Source organism: Ammodytes marinus (genome assembly GCF_949987685.1).
Source record: "Ammodytes marinus genome assembly, chromosome: 11".
Lineage (NCBI taxonomy): Eukaryota > Metazoa > Chordata > Actinopteri > Uranoscopiformes > Ammodytidae > Ammodytes > Ammodytes marinus.
The window spans coordinates 28,829,754-28,844,875 of record NC_137215.1 but is presented as its reverse complement, the minus strand read 5'-3'; the positions used below and the strand labels follow the sequence as shown (position 1 = coordinate 28,844,875).

The window sequence follows — 15,122 nt, the reverse complement described above, 5'->3', positions numbered from 1 at the left end:
CTTCATGCTCTGTGCTCACTGTGGCCTTCAGTGAAGAAGCCCCTGACTGCGGCTCGCAGACATGGGCTCCGTCTGCGAGCCGCAGCCAGGGGTACTTGCTTCAGTGTTCGCACGTTTTCGCCGCCAGCATGTTATACAGCCTCGAGAAAAATTAGGGGCCCAGTCTGGATTTTTCTTAAATCTTTATCTCTACATTACTTATTGAAAATGCTCTTAATGACAATATTTTTATTGTGAATTTGGTAGAAATGTTGTCAGTAGTTTATATTATAAAAGCAAAATGTTCATTCTACTTAAACATATGCCTATAATCCGTCAAACGAGAGACACTGAACATTTGGAGTGGTCTCTTCATTTTTTCCGGAGCTGTAAATATGATAACCTCTACATACGGGTCCTTCTCATATAATTAGCATATTGTGATAAAGTTGATTATTTTCCATAATGTAATGATAATAATTGAACTTTCATATATTTTAGATTCATTGCACACCAACTGAAATATTTCAGGTCTTTTGTTGTTTTAACTGATGATTTTGGCATACAGCTCATGAAAACCCCGAATTCCTATCTCAAAAAATTAGCATATCATGAAAAGGTACTCTAAACAAGCTCTTAACCTAATCATCTGAATCAACTAATTAACTCTAAACACCTGCAAAAGATTCCTGAGGCTTTTAAAAACTCCCAGGCTGGTTCATTACTCAAAACCGCAATCATGGGTAAGACTGCCGACCTGACTGATGTCCAGAAGGCCATCATTGACACCCACAAGCAAGAGGGTAAGACACAGAAAGAAATTTCTCAGCGAATAGGCTGTTCCCAGAGTGCTGTATCAAGGCACCTCAGTGGGAAGTCTGTGGGAAGGAAAAAGTGTGGCAGAAAACGCTGCACAACCAGAAGAGGTGACCGGACCCTGAGGAGGATTGTGGAGAAGGGCCGATTCCAGACCTTGGGGGACCTGCGGAAGCAGTGGACTGAGTCTGGAGTAGAAACATCCAGAGCCACCGTGCACAGGCGTGTGCAGGAAATGGGCTACAGGTGCCGCATTCCCCAGGTCAAGCCACTTTTGAACCAGAAACAGCGGCAGAAGCGCCTGACCTGGGCTACAGAGAAGCAGCACTGGACTGTTGCTCAGTGGTCCAAAGTACTTTTTTTTGGATGAAAGCAAATTTTGCATGTCATTCGGAAATCAAGGTGCCAGAGTCTGGAGGAAGACTGGGGAGAAGGAAATGCCAAAATGCCTGAAGTCCAGTGTCAAGTACCCACAGTCAGTGATGGTCTGGGGTGCCATGTCAGCTGCTGGTGTTGGTCCACTGTGTTTTATCAAAGGCAGGGTCAATGCAGCTAGCTATCAGGAGATTTTGGAGCACTTCATGCTTCCATCTGCTGAAAAGCTTTATGGAGATGAAGATTTAATTTTTCAACAAGACCTGGCACCTGCTCACAGTGCCAAAACCACTGGTAAATGGTTTACTGACCATGGTATTACTGTGCTCAATTGGCCTGCCAACTCTCCTGACCTGAACCCCATAGAGAATCTGTGGGATATTGTGAAGAGGAAGTTGAGAGACACCAGACCCAACACTGTGGATGAGCTTAAGGCCGCTATCGAAGCATCCTGGGCCTCCATAACACCTCAGCAGTGCCACAGGCTGATTGCCTCCATGCCACGCCACATTGAAGCAGTCATTTCTGCGAAAGGATTCCCGACCAAGTATTGAGTGCATAACTGAACATAATTATTTGAAAGTTGACTTTTTTGTATTAAAAACACTTTTCTTTTATTGGTCGGATGAAATATGCTAATTTTTTGAGATAGGGATTTTTGGTTTTTCTTTACTTTTTTGCCAAAATCATCAATATTAAAACAATAAAAGGCTTGAACTACTTCAGTTGTGTGTAATGAATCTAAAATATATGAAAGTCTAATGTTTATCAGTACATTACAGAAAATATTGAACTTTATCACAATATGCTAATTATATGAGAAGGACCTGTATTTGGTCCAAAAAACTTCAAATTGAAGGACAAACACCTTTGTGCCGTGTGCAAGCCATATCCGAAAGACACACAGACAGACATACGTTTCTTGCTTTATAAATTGATAGATAAATGATGTTTTTGTACTGTTTTATATTGAAATCAATTTGTAAATTATTTGAAAAATGATCACATTCTGTTTTATTCACATTTTACATAACGTCCCAACTTTTTCGGAATTGGGGTCGTACATTCAACCATTTTGGATTGAAACGTTCTAAAGTATCAAAGCTGGGTCAGAGTGATAGTTTAGTCATGGCCACACCTTCTGTACAATCAGCACTGAGCCTGTTCTGTTGTTCTGTGACACGTTAAGATGACTTTGGCCCGCTATAATGAGACCAGTTCCATAAAAATGGAATATAAATTGAAACCATTGTAGGTCAGGGGTTATGTGTTTGAATCAGCTACAACTTAATCATCTCAAGACCTTTTTTTGTGCTATACTACCAGAGACACTGAAGCTACAGTTTGCAGAGTCAGGAGTCCCAGAGGCTCTGTCAAACATGATCCGGGGTCTGCAGGGAGGTTGTGACCCCCACGACCTCTGCAGCATCAAGATCGCCTCCAACCTCATAGTGTCCCTGTTGTTGGGAGGTGAGTGGGACATTTTTCAGTGTTTTCTTTGTGTTTTAACAGCATCAACTCAGTGTAGGTATTAGCTTCCTTTTTTACCGCCCCCCCGTATTTTGCTTTTTTACTTATAGTGATCATCACTGGCTTTAGACTGACTCCTGCTGTCGCAAGCCTATCAGCTGTTGTTCTGAACAAGCTGTTTAGACACGGAGGTGAAAACGAAATTGAATCGCCTGGCTGGGCTGACTTAAGGTGGAGCAGCCAAATATAGCCTAAAACTAAATATTGTGACTAAAATACAGGCAATGTGTTGTGTGATTTTCGTCAGGGGCCTACAGTAGACCTAGATTACTAGTTGCCACTAACTGTTCTCTGTAATACACGATCGCCGATAACGTGAACATACAGCCGTCGTTTCTTTTTTTTGTTGTTGCATAGTCTACATCCAATCCGCGGTTCACGTGGCTCCCGAACCCAAATCTCCATCAGTTTGTTGACACACATTAACGTCATAAGCATTGCTGCTGGCTGAGCCAGAGACACTGGATTGACCGGAGGAGATTGAACGTTACCGGTTAACGATGTAGACGGCTGTTATTCTGCCGAAGGTCCAGCTGCTGTAAAAAAGCTTGATAGCTTTGGCAGCTTTGATATCAAGTCCTGCCTTTGGTCCTTCTTTTTGTTTTGTGAGCCGCTCTCGTATGTTCGCTTCATTTTGGTATAGGTAGGTTAATCTCGTCTCTCTCTACCTTCTCCCGCTATTTACGTTTTTGGATTTTACGCCATGTGAAGCGTCATGAGCGTGATGTGTAATGGAATAGTCCATGTAGTGCAGACTGAAGGGGGGTGCACGGTTGGCAGAAAGGCCGTCAAAACGATGGAATTAGACATCCCGATGATACTATTGTGAAGAGATTTTTCATAAAAAACAATAAATATGGGGCAAAATATAAAGAGGGCATTTTGTGGGCCCCAAAGGGGCTTATGAGGCCCCGGGGCTCCAGGCAATTGCCTGGTTTGCCTCTGGGGGTGGTTATGTCCGTGCTACTTGTTGGAAGAAGTAATGCACTGTTTGTGAGTATTATAATGATCTTGTTGAAAAGTGTGTGTGTGTGTGTGTGTGTGTGTGTGCACGTGCCTGTCCCAGATGATTCTATGCAGAAGTGTTTCGGTGAGGGCTCAGGTCTGGTGTATCAGGATGTTCTCTCCTGGCTGCAGAGCCCCAACACTCAGCTGCAGCTCTCTGGAGCCCTGGCCATCGCCAACTTCGCCAGGAACGGTGAGATATGTGTCAGTAAATGAAGGTCTGTAAAGAGATGTCTGCCACATCAGGCATATGTTGCTGAAGAGCCATTCCCTGCTCTCTGTGCCATCTATGTGAATGATGAGTTAATATAGGATAAGCAATCAAGCAATCACCCTCTCCCCAAATATACAGTATTTACCTACTAGCTTTACATGATATATTTCTTATAAGTATGGCTCAAAGGACTATGTGTAATGTGAAAGGTGTGACTGATAGTGATGAATCCACAGAATTATCTACAGAGTTTATTAATTTGGTTCGCCCCGCTCTCCAATTGGCATTCTTAGCAGTAGCAGGCAACGCTAACACTTTATATTAATGTTCATTTATAAGTCATTCATAAGTCATATATAAGTCATTAGATAATGAGATGAACCAGTCATTTATAAAACAGTAATATGTACTTTTAGATGATCAATAAGTGTTATGTTAACATATCACAACTGTGTTGTAAGTCTTCTATAAAGCTTTTGGTAAATCATGAAATGCTAATTAATAAGTCATTTACAAACCTTTCTGCATCCCCCTAATCTAAAGTGTAAAACATTCATCAGTTACACATGTGTAGTAGTGCTGTCCTCGACTAAAAATGGACATAGTCCAATCTCATTGGTCAAATCTTGCCTATAGTCAACTGTTATACTACAACTGCAACACAACGAAAAGGACACAAGACTAGGCTAACTTAGAGCTGATGAGACAGAGGCTAAGTGTAGCTATGCTCACTGAGTCTGCTGGTTAGAAGAGCCCAGTCTCCAGCTCCCATGAGCCTCCAGTCCAGTCGTAAGATATTACGTTCAGTAGTGTGATGGGGAAGAGAGATCCTTCAGTGTAGTTGTGAAAGCTTAAAAATAAAGAACTGTTCACTGAGCTATGCTTGTCAAGCGCCGATTGTCCTCATGTCTCCTGCAGGTGTCTGTGTCAAACAATCTCCTCCAGCTGTCTGGCTGCTGTCAATCATCCAACAGTCCATATGAACCTGCGTCACGTCACATCCTTGCACTTGGCAATTTTATTCTCCTAAACCGCACAAAGGGGCTGAAAGACCCAACTATAGTGGGCCTTATTTACCAAACGTGCGTAGACCAGAATAGTGGGTGTTAGCACATTTCCACGCAAACCTGGTTTGGCTGGATGGGTAAACTTGTAAGTGGTACTGTATATGTAATGTAATATAGTAATCAGGTTTTTAATGTGTCTTTGTTGGCCTGCTGTGTTTCTATCAGACAGTAACTGTGTGAAAATGCTGGACCTGGGTGTGGTTCCTCATATCCTGACCGTATTGGAGCAGCATGTCGACGAAGGAGATGTGTCTGTTCAACATGCTGGACTGAGCGCGCTCAGAAACCTGGCCATTCCTGGTATGGATTCAAGTGAAACACTAGATGTGTGTTTATAATATGTTTTCATTGACCCAACATCAAAGTTATTATTTGAAAGTTGAATACCAGGATTTACCTTTGAACATATAGAGTCCTATAAATGTTTACACCTAGAAACATCAAAATCACTGAGTCTTCTTCAAATACCTACTTAAATAATTCAGATGGGTTTCTATGGACAAACCCTTTACATTGACATTCAATAGTTTCTAATCATCAAAACTGAAAACATAGTTGTAATAAAGGCTTAAAACAGTAATAAAGTTATATTATGTAGATGCAGGGTTGTCAAAATTAACGTGTTAATGCAGGGTGATTCATTTCTGGAATTAACGCGTTCATTTTTTTAACGCAATTAACGCATGTGCAGAATGATCCGCCCCGTGCATCCCACTCGCTCTGTACTACAGTCACTCTAACGTTGTGGCTGACCCAGGATCAGTAGTTGCGCGAGGCCAAACATAGCAGCACGCTAGTCTGTGTTTTAAACTGCTAACCACGGACCTATAACTGCTGCTAACGGCCACGTCTGTGTCGCGGGCGGCAGTTGCTCTCGGAAGCAACAGGAGAAATATTATGCTCCGTTCACGGGAGGAAACAAAAGTCTGCAGTTTTCAGAGGTGTGTGTGATTAATATGTGACATCACCATAACGTCGGCTTTCTGTTACAAATGAACAGTCCCATAGAACGTGGTCGCGCGTGCAAACACACACACACACACACACACACACACACGCACAGACTGCAATCAGGTTGTATTCAGGGATGCAAAACGATGGATTCACCAAATAAATGCCATTTTATAGCCTATCCTATATTTGCTCAAAGACATAGCAAAGAGACAGCCAGATTGAAGTATGGTGTGGTAGCATATGTTTTTGTTGATTATAATTTATTTGCAGTAGGCTATTTACACCATCATTTGGATTTTCAATTAATAAAAAAACTACATTTAAATGTATATATTCACCTTCTGTCCTTTATCTTTCCATTCATACAACAATACACAGAGAAAATGGGAATTTTTCAAGCCTATTTCGAATGGTAGAAATTAATCGAGATTAATCCACATAATCCTGTGATTAATCTGATTAAAAATTGTAATCGTTTGACAGCCCTTATGATATGATATTTTTTTAAATGACAGGGTAACATTTGTCGGTAAGTACCTCTTACATTGAGATACGTGGGAAGTGTACCAGTATGAATTGTGTGTCTTCCAGCCACCAACAAAGTGTGGATGCTGGAGAACGGAGTGACTGAGAGGATAAAGACCCTGCTGCGCTCTGACATGCCACCAGTCCAGTTCAAACTGCTGGGTACTCTACGCATGATGGTGGATGGACAAGGTGAGCATAAGTACAAATAAATAGTAATAGTATCATTGGATGTGATTCCCATTGGGTCAAATTTCTACACTACACTACAATTAGGACCATTTAAAAAAATAATTATTTGTAATTTAAAGATTGGAAAATTGCAATGGATGACAGCTGGATAGCTGAAGGTAACACTTGGTATGCAAACCAAGGTTTGATTCCTGGTCAGTCCAGTAAGGGCTTTCCTGCTATAACTGCCAACCACCACTTGTGAGGCGCTTTGAATAAAAAAAGATCATGTCATTTAATGAACTAAAATTATTTCTATTCTTCCTGGTCCATGACCACCCCTCAAGCAGACTATTCTTGACTGGCTTGAGTAGAGAGATGTGAAAGGTGGGGTGGATGCAAAGAGACCAGAGAAGATACAGGTGAATAGCTGCTGGGTTGATGATCTTGGAAATGAGGACAAGGGCCTCACAAAGTCTGTGGCCAACTTCCTGGATTGTACCTGGAGAGCCAGACCTTAGGTGAATCTGGGGTGAGGCAGAGGTTGACCAATCTGTTGTGGCGGATGTTAGATGCGTTGTCATCGACTGATGAAGGTGTGGACAGAGGGAAAGCTGGCCTTGCTATGCTGATAGCTCCAGGAACCCTTGAATGTAGACCAGTATCAGAGCTGGGCTAGGCGTTATGAGCACACTCCTCTCATAACAATTGTCTTGAGCACTATTGAATGCTTGAGGCCATCCACTGCAGTCTTCATTCTCTCAGGCCAGACAGGCCATTTAACAGGGAGTGTGAATGTGAGTGTGGCATCAAGCAGCTGCATAACTAAAGCTGCATTCACCTCAAATCAGGCAGTGTTGCAGGTTATCGCATTCGTTTGAATGATTGAAGATCCCACCGATGCATAACACTGCTGGTATTTGACGCACCGCAGGATTTGGTGTAAATGCAGCTTAAGTGCAGAAATGACATGGTAATTGAGTCCCCCTATCAGTGGCTGGTATTACATTGTGTGCACCATCTCTACCATTGTGATCCTGAGCAAGACGATTAACCCCAAACTGCTCCAGGTGCGCTGTACTTTGGCTGACCCTACTCTTTGACCCCTACCGAATGTGGGGTAACTTGAGAAGGGATATGCGAAAAGACAAATTTCAATGTAGCCATTGACTAAAAAAGTAACTTAAACGACAGGTTCAACTTAAGCTCTGCCGCCTCTCTAGTATTAGGCAATTCCAGCAAAGGGATTAAGTCAGCAGTTTTTGAGAATACATCAACTACTGTGTACCTTCAGACGCAGGGAGTTCCGTGATGAAGTCCTGAGAGACATGGGACCATGGGCGATGGGGAATGACATTCAACCACAAACACTGTTTTGCTGACAACCCCACTTCATTCAAAGTAAATGAAAAATGTACACTCACCGGCCACTTTATTAGGTACACCTGTTCAATGGCTTATAAAAACAAAAAGCTTATCCGCCAATCACAGGGCAGCAATTTAATGCATTTATGCATTTATACGTGGTCAAGCCAATGTACTGAAGTCAAACCGAGCATCAGAATGGGGAAGAAAGGGGGTTTAGGTGACTTTGAACATGGCATGGTTGATGGTACACGGCAGGATGGATCCATACTTTCATGTTGTTAACGCCAAATTCTGAACCTGCCATCTGAATGTCGCAACTGAAATCGAGACTCATCAGACCAGGCATGATTTTTCAATTTTCTATTGTCCAATATTGGTGATCTTGTGAGAATTGTAGCCTAATTTTCCTGTTTTTAGCTGACAGGAGTGGCACCCGGTGGGGTCTTCTGTTGCTGTACCCCATCTGCTTCAAGGTTGGTCGTGTTTTGCGTTCAGAGATGGTATTCTGCATACCCTGGTTGTAACGAGTGGTTATTTGAGTTACTGTTGCCTTTCTATCATTTCAAACTAGTATGCCCATCCTCCACTGACCTCTGACTTCAACAAGGCATTTTACATCCACATTTTACATGTCGCTCACTGGATATTTTTTCTTTTTCAGACCATTCTCTGTAAACCCTAGAGATGGATTAGAGTGAAATTCCCAGTAGATCAGCAGTTTCTGAAATACTCATACCAGCCCTCCTGGCACCCTCAACATTGCCATGTTCAAAGTCACTTAAAACCCCTTTCTTCCCCATTCTGTTGCTCGGTTTCAATCTCAATAAATTGTCCCGTCCAGGTCTACATGCCTAAATGCATTGAGTTGCTGACATGTGATTGGCTGCTTAGTTATATGTGTTAACAAGAAAATGAACCGCTGTACCTAATAAAGTGGCCGGTGAGTGTATATTTAAATTGATATGCAAACTCTAACATCAATCTAAACATGCAAAACTAATTTTAAAATAAAAATTCTGCATTGAATGTTTAATTGTTTAATATGTGAAATCTTTTCATGATCTATGGTCACTGAATACAATTTTCAGAGCTGTTTTTGTAGCACTGTATCTGTTCAAAGTTACTGGATACTGTTCAAATTACACAGAAAATCTTATCAAATGTATACATTTTAAATAATTTTTCCTTTATTTCTCACCTAAAAATGTATTTCTCCTTTTCTCTGCCTCGTACTGTGTGTCAGAGGAGGCAGCGTTGGTGTTGGGGAGAGATGCTGTACTGCTAGCACGGGTCATGGAGTGGTGTGAAGCCAAGGACCATGCAGGAGTCAGAGGAGAAGCCAGTCGCCTATTGGCTGCTCTCATCAGACACAGCCGCAGCCCTGTGAGTTGGTTTATTATTTGTATATACATATATATATATATAATACACACACACACACACACACACACACACACACACACACACACCTGTACATTAAATTTGTAATTCTGTTTTCTTCTCTGACAGGAAGTTGTCCATGCCTTAGCCAGAGCAGATGGGATTCGACACCTCATCTCCATGGCAACAAGTGAACATGTAATCATGCAGAACGAGGCCCTGGTTGCCCTGGCCATAGCATCTGCCATTGATATTGGTAAAACAATTTCCAAGAATGTGTAAAGTCAAGCGTTCTGGGCCCACATTTATCAAGCATGTCAAAATCATTCCTAGAAAGTTTACACAAACTACAGGTGAAACTGGAAAAGTTAGATTATCGTGCAAGTTAATTTATTTCAGTAATTCAACTTAAAAGGTGAAACTAATATAATATATATACAGTACTCATTTCATGCAAAGTGAGCCTTTATTTGTTATAATTTTGATAATTATGTTTTACAGTTTATTAAAACCCCAAATTCAAAATCTCAGAAATTGTGAATATTCCATGAAATCAATAAAAAAAGGATTTCAATAAAGAAATGTCGGCCCTCTAGAAAGTATAATAATACTTATGTACTCAGAACTGGGTTTGGGCCCTTTTTGCATGAATTCCTGCCTTAATGCGGCGTGGCATGGTGGCACAGTGGTCTACTGGTTTTCAATCAACTTGGATTTTGTGCCCCTTCACTACTTCCTCTACTGTAGACAGAGGGACCTTGATTTCCAAATGAAAAGCAACATTTCATTTGGATCAGTGATGATTTGTTACCTGCTGGTGTTGGTCCACTGTGTTATCAAGTCTTAAGTCAACACAGCCATCTACCGGAAGATTTTAGAGCACTTCACGCTTCCGTCTACTGACAAGCTTTATGGAGATGACTATTTCCTTTTCCAGCAAGACTTGGCACCTGCCTTGCCAGAAACCACTAGTAACTGGTTAGCTGACCATGGTGTTACTGTACTTGAATGGCCAGACAACTCTCCTGACCTGAACCCCATAGAGAAACTATGGAGTATTGTCAAGAGGAAGATGATACACACCAGACCCAACAATACAGATGAGCTGAAGGCCACTATCAAAGCAACCTGGGCTTCATAACACCTCAGCAGTGCCACAGACTGACCATGCCATGCCGCATTAATGCAATAATTCATGCAAAATAAGATCCCAGACCAAGTATACAGTAGATTAATTAAAATACTTATCAAAAGTACGACATTTCTGTTTTATAAATATTTTTTTTGATTGGCCTTATGGAATTTCTAATATTTTGAGATGCTGGATTTTTGATTTTCATGAGATGTAAGCCGGAATCCTGAAAAGTTAAACAAAGAAAAAGCCTGAAATATATCACTGTATGTCTAATACATCTAGAATATATGGGATGTTCACTTTTTGAATTAAATTAGATTAAAAAATAGCTTTTCCATGATATTCTAATAATATGAGTTTCCCCTGTAAATGCGAACTTTCAGCGAAGCAAGCACATGTCCTTTTAGCAGGCCAACCTGGAACACTGTTAGGTGTTAGGACAGCTCTGCAGGTCTTCTAAATCCCAATGGAGAGTGTTGTCACCCATTAACCTAGGTCAAGGACCAAACATAAGTCACACTTGTTTTTAATTGTTGGTCAGTCAGATTTTATCACTGTGAGATGCTTGATGAGGACCAAAGCTTTAACCTCTAATGTTCTTATAGGCCTCCAATGGCAATCATCTTTGCATTTCCATGCATTTTTGAAGTGGGGTTGTATGAGCTACTTATGTATAGTAAGTCTGTTACCTTATGGAGATGGCGATTACTTTACTCACTCAAAATTAGTGGTTTTGGTGAAGACTTCGCTGTAGCAGAAGTCAGCATTTTACTGTTGCAGAGGGGACCAGTAGACAAACTGTTTTACAGTGCCACGTATACAGTATAAATGCTTAGCTAAAACATGAATATCCGTTCAATTGTACCCTAAACTTAGGATGTTTTCACTGCTTCAACGCAAACAAACAAAAGAAACAAGCAAATGTCAGTGCAGCTAGATGCAATCAAAGCGTTAGACGAAATAATTAATACACAGGTTAAACCACTTCTGACCACTAGTTTGGTTTATTTCATGACACATGAAATCCAAGCATTTTGAATGAAATTGTGTAAATGTAATACTACATTTACATGTGCGTTTATCTATATATTGTGTGTGTTTGTGCGTGTGTGAACCCTACAGAGTCCATGAAAGTTCCGTTTAGGGATGCAGAGCTGTTACCCATGCTGAAGAAGATGTTGGCTGATCCAGTGGGGGCGGTCGAAGTCAAGTTCAGTGCTTTGGGTGTAATCTGCAGCCTGGCTCAGTCCAGTACGTCTTGTTCTTGTACACAATCAACAGACAATCCCACAAATTATATTTCACCCCCAATTTCAAGATGTTTTACGACAGAAACAAATTTGTCACTTGTCACTTCAATTCCAAACCATCAGCAACATATGTGCCATCAGCAAACGCACATTAATTCATTATTCTTCATCTTCCAGCTCAACATCACAAATTGTAAAAGATTGTCTAGTTCCCGGAACTAGTAACCTTTGCAGAAACTATGCGTGTTTCCACCGCTCGGGGGGAAGGACTTAACAAAGGTTCAGGAACCTTTGGGGCGGGGCTGAAGATGTCTGATTGGTGGAGTTGCCTGCTCGCAGCATTTCACCCACGATTTATTATTTTTTTTTACCTTTATTTATACAGGTAAATCCCATTGAGACCGAAGACTCTTTTTCAAGGGAGACCTGTTCCCATTTACACGTTACCATTCACACACCGATAGCAGGCTAACTATCGACATTCACACGAGGCAAGGTGGGTGAAGTGTCTTGCCCAGGGACACAACAACTATGACACAGGTGGCAGGGCGGGGATCGAACCTCCAACCCTTTGATCATCGGCCGACCCGTTACCACCTGAGCCACAGTCGCCCGATGTTCAAATCTCCTTTTAGTGAGCGTCTCATTTCCTGGTTTGAAGTTAATCTATTTGCAATGTAATAAAAAGCAAACAGCAACAGCACAATTTGAGCGTCCTCCGTACTATCGCCCGGGCTACACATCATGCATCTGCTGCGCTTGTTTCTGCCTTTTTCTTTTTTGCGAAAGTGTTAAGATTATAGCAGCCGTTACAGTCTACAAGTGTTGCAGTACATGCAACACTTCAGCTCAATTGTCTCGCCTTTTATTTTTATTCTTCTTTTTTTACCATCAGAAATAATCTGTCCGCTGACCGTGTTAACAGACCAGAGCAGCCACACACCTCACCATTGCCACTATTCATCTCACCAGTCTCCCCTTTTTCTTTTTTCCACCAGACGATTGCTTCTCTCTGCTAAAATAGAGAAATGAATAATCTGTTGATTCTGATTGACTGATTCTGTCCAAAGTCAACATTTATTAAATGACGTGCAGTGCAGATACTTTTACTGCTTCTCCATACGTCATCCTCCTGATATGCATTAACCTCCGCGGGACTTCAGACCCCGGTGGAAACACACACAGCCATTGCGGCCCAGGAACTAAAGGTTCCTGCTCAAGGAGTTCCTGGTAGTTTTGGTGGAAACACAGCTTTATTCTTTCTGTTGGCTGTTGAACTAATGCATTAAATAATGATTAGCAGTCCTGGCAACATGTGTGTGTCTTTTTCCTCTCAAGGAAAATGTAGCCCATCTTGTGTTCCTCCCTGGAAAAGTTATGTACACACAATCCACACAGCACTCACATTCCTTCATATAGAGAGAATACTCTGGTCTTAAATACATCTTATCTGCAGATTTTAACCTCTACTCTGCTTTCTATCTCACACTCCCCTCTCTTTTTCTTGCCTTTCTTGTTTTGCTCTAGGTGCGATGAAGGAGGAGTTGACTTCAGTGAATATGAAGGAAAGCATCAGTAAACTGACAGATCATAGCAGCAGTAAACTTGCCTCGCAGGCCGGCTCCATACTGGCCCTTCTCGGAGAAAACAGCTAATCCGGCAATCAGTAACAAAGGACGGCATCTGCTGTTTGGATTCATTCAGCTTATTCAGTGACATGCTTTAATTCAAATGCCCTTACTGCACAGATACTGATACATATTGATTTGACTTTCAAAAAACAATAAATCATTATTTATATTTTCAGTTCTTAAAGCCTTGCCAAAAGTAGGGTTACAAGGGGTTTGCTGTGAGTGTTGGCTCACAAGGAAAGGCCATTTAAACAAAAAGGGGTTCATTCAATTAGAAGCATTTGTGGGGAAAAAAATGAATGCAATGTACCAGATACATAGTGGTACATCATTATTTGCAAAGCTGGCATTTTGGACTGTGGATGGAGTAAGAGGGGAAGTTCACAAAATTACCAAAATGAAATGGTTTGTGTCTTGGGAACATGACTGAGATTTTCACTTTTCTTGTATACAGGTCATACAGTTCCTTTTTTATCGTCTGGGGACCATGAATATCCACATTTTCTTTTGGAAATCCCGTCTGAAGCTTTCAAAATACCTTGTCGTGGAAAAGAAAATTAACATCTACTTTTATCGACAGCTGACAATTACAAAGGTCAAGAGAAGAGAATCCTAAATCTGGTTTTCACATCATTCTGTAGAAACTACAAATACTGTATCCGTACCAAATGTCACAGTCATCTGAACTGTAGTTTTTTCCTGATATTGGTCTGAACTTAAATATTAGTGCAAATGATTTATGCTTATGGGATGCAAGCCATTGTTGAACATTTGGTTTACTGTGAGCTACAGGTATTAAAGGAGAAGTAAGTGATGTGGTTCTTTTAGCTAACTTCCTTTCAGTTACTGCAGTGAGCAGTCCCCTCCCTCGTCCCTACGTCACCACCACATGAACACAGAGCCGTCTTCATCAGATAGTGCCGCGATGGAGAGCAGCGAGTCATCGTTCACTGGCACAGAGACCCGCCTCTTTATAGTGCTCTGTCTCCTGATTGGATAAAAAAATATTTAAAACATTTGGCTATTACTGCATAGCTGAATGATTGGGAGACAGGTGATGTGAACTGCGTATACTGTTTAAGTGATTGCTGTATGAATATAGAGTGATTTAACACATATATTAACACAAATATCACTTCTCCTCTGAACTTCAAATGCCAAACTATTTCTTTAGTACTTGCTTAGCTTCTACTCTATATGGCATGAAGCTCAGGAGTCCCACACATTACTAAATGTACTGAAATGTATTGAACATGCACATTAAATATGAACAAAGATTGTTCTCATAGACCTGAATGACAGTGTTTTGGGCTTGCTTTCTTATTTATTTGTTTATTTAGCAGGGACAATGCACAGCTCATTAGCAGTACCAGAGTTAGCTATTAGCTAATTTTAATCTGTAGTCTTAATATCGTTACAAATCAATTGAGTGAAATTTCCTTTAAGTAGAGCCAATTTAACTGAAAGCCTCATTCTGTTCTTTGCCCAGTCTGTTAATACTATTCTGAATTGCAGAGTCAAAGAAAACTTTCAATCGAGCCACATTAACACAATCGCAATGTTCCTAGGAACTTTGAGTTGTTTTTTCAAAGAGTCCTAGTTTTCCAACTAGAGTTGTACTGTACTGTTGTAGCAGGTACAGGTGGTTCAGATTAATTCAGATATTAGAAATTAATCTGATGATTAATAATACTTTAATAATTTATTAAAGTTCAAAAGGGG

General features: G+C 41.0%; 1 protein-coding gene across 1 annotated transcript in view; it reads left to right on the top strand.

Moving 5' to 3' along the window:
- Nucleotides 1–14,154, top strand: part of LOC307257918 (rap1 GTPase-GDP dissociation stimulator 1) — a gene marked incomplete at its 5' end in the record, with an annotated part of 48,772 nt that extends 34,618 nt beyond the window's left edge. Inside the window, 8 exons of the mRNA XM_080037279.1 lie at nucleotides 2,497–2,640; nucleotides 3,767–3,898; nucleotides 5,152–5,286; nucleotides 6,532–6,657; nucleotides 9,248–9,387; nucleotides 9,514–9,640; nucleotides 11,642–11,770; nucleotides 13,297–14,154. Of these exons, the coding sequence (XP_079893405.1) occupies nucleotides 2,497–2,640; nucleotides 3,767–3,898; nucleotides 5,152–5,286; nucleotides 6,532–6,657; nucleotides 9,248–9,387; nucleotides 9,514–9,640; nucleotides 11,642–11,770; nucleotides 13,297–13,424 (1,061 nt within the window). The 3' untranslated portion in view covers nucleotides 13,425–14,154. The remainder of the gene's footprint in view (nucleotides 1–2,496; nucleotides 2,641–3,766; nucleotides 3,899–5,151; nucleotides 5,287–6,531; nucleotides 6,658–9,247; nucleotides 9,388–9,513; nucleotides 9,641–11,641; nucleotides 11,771–13,296) is intronic.
- Nucleotides 14,155–15,122: the final 968 nt, after the last annotated feature.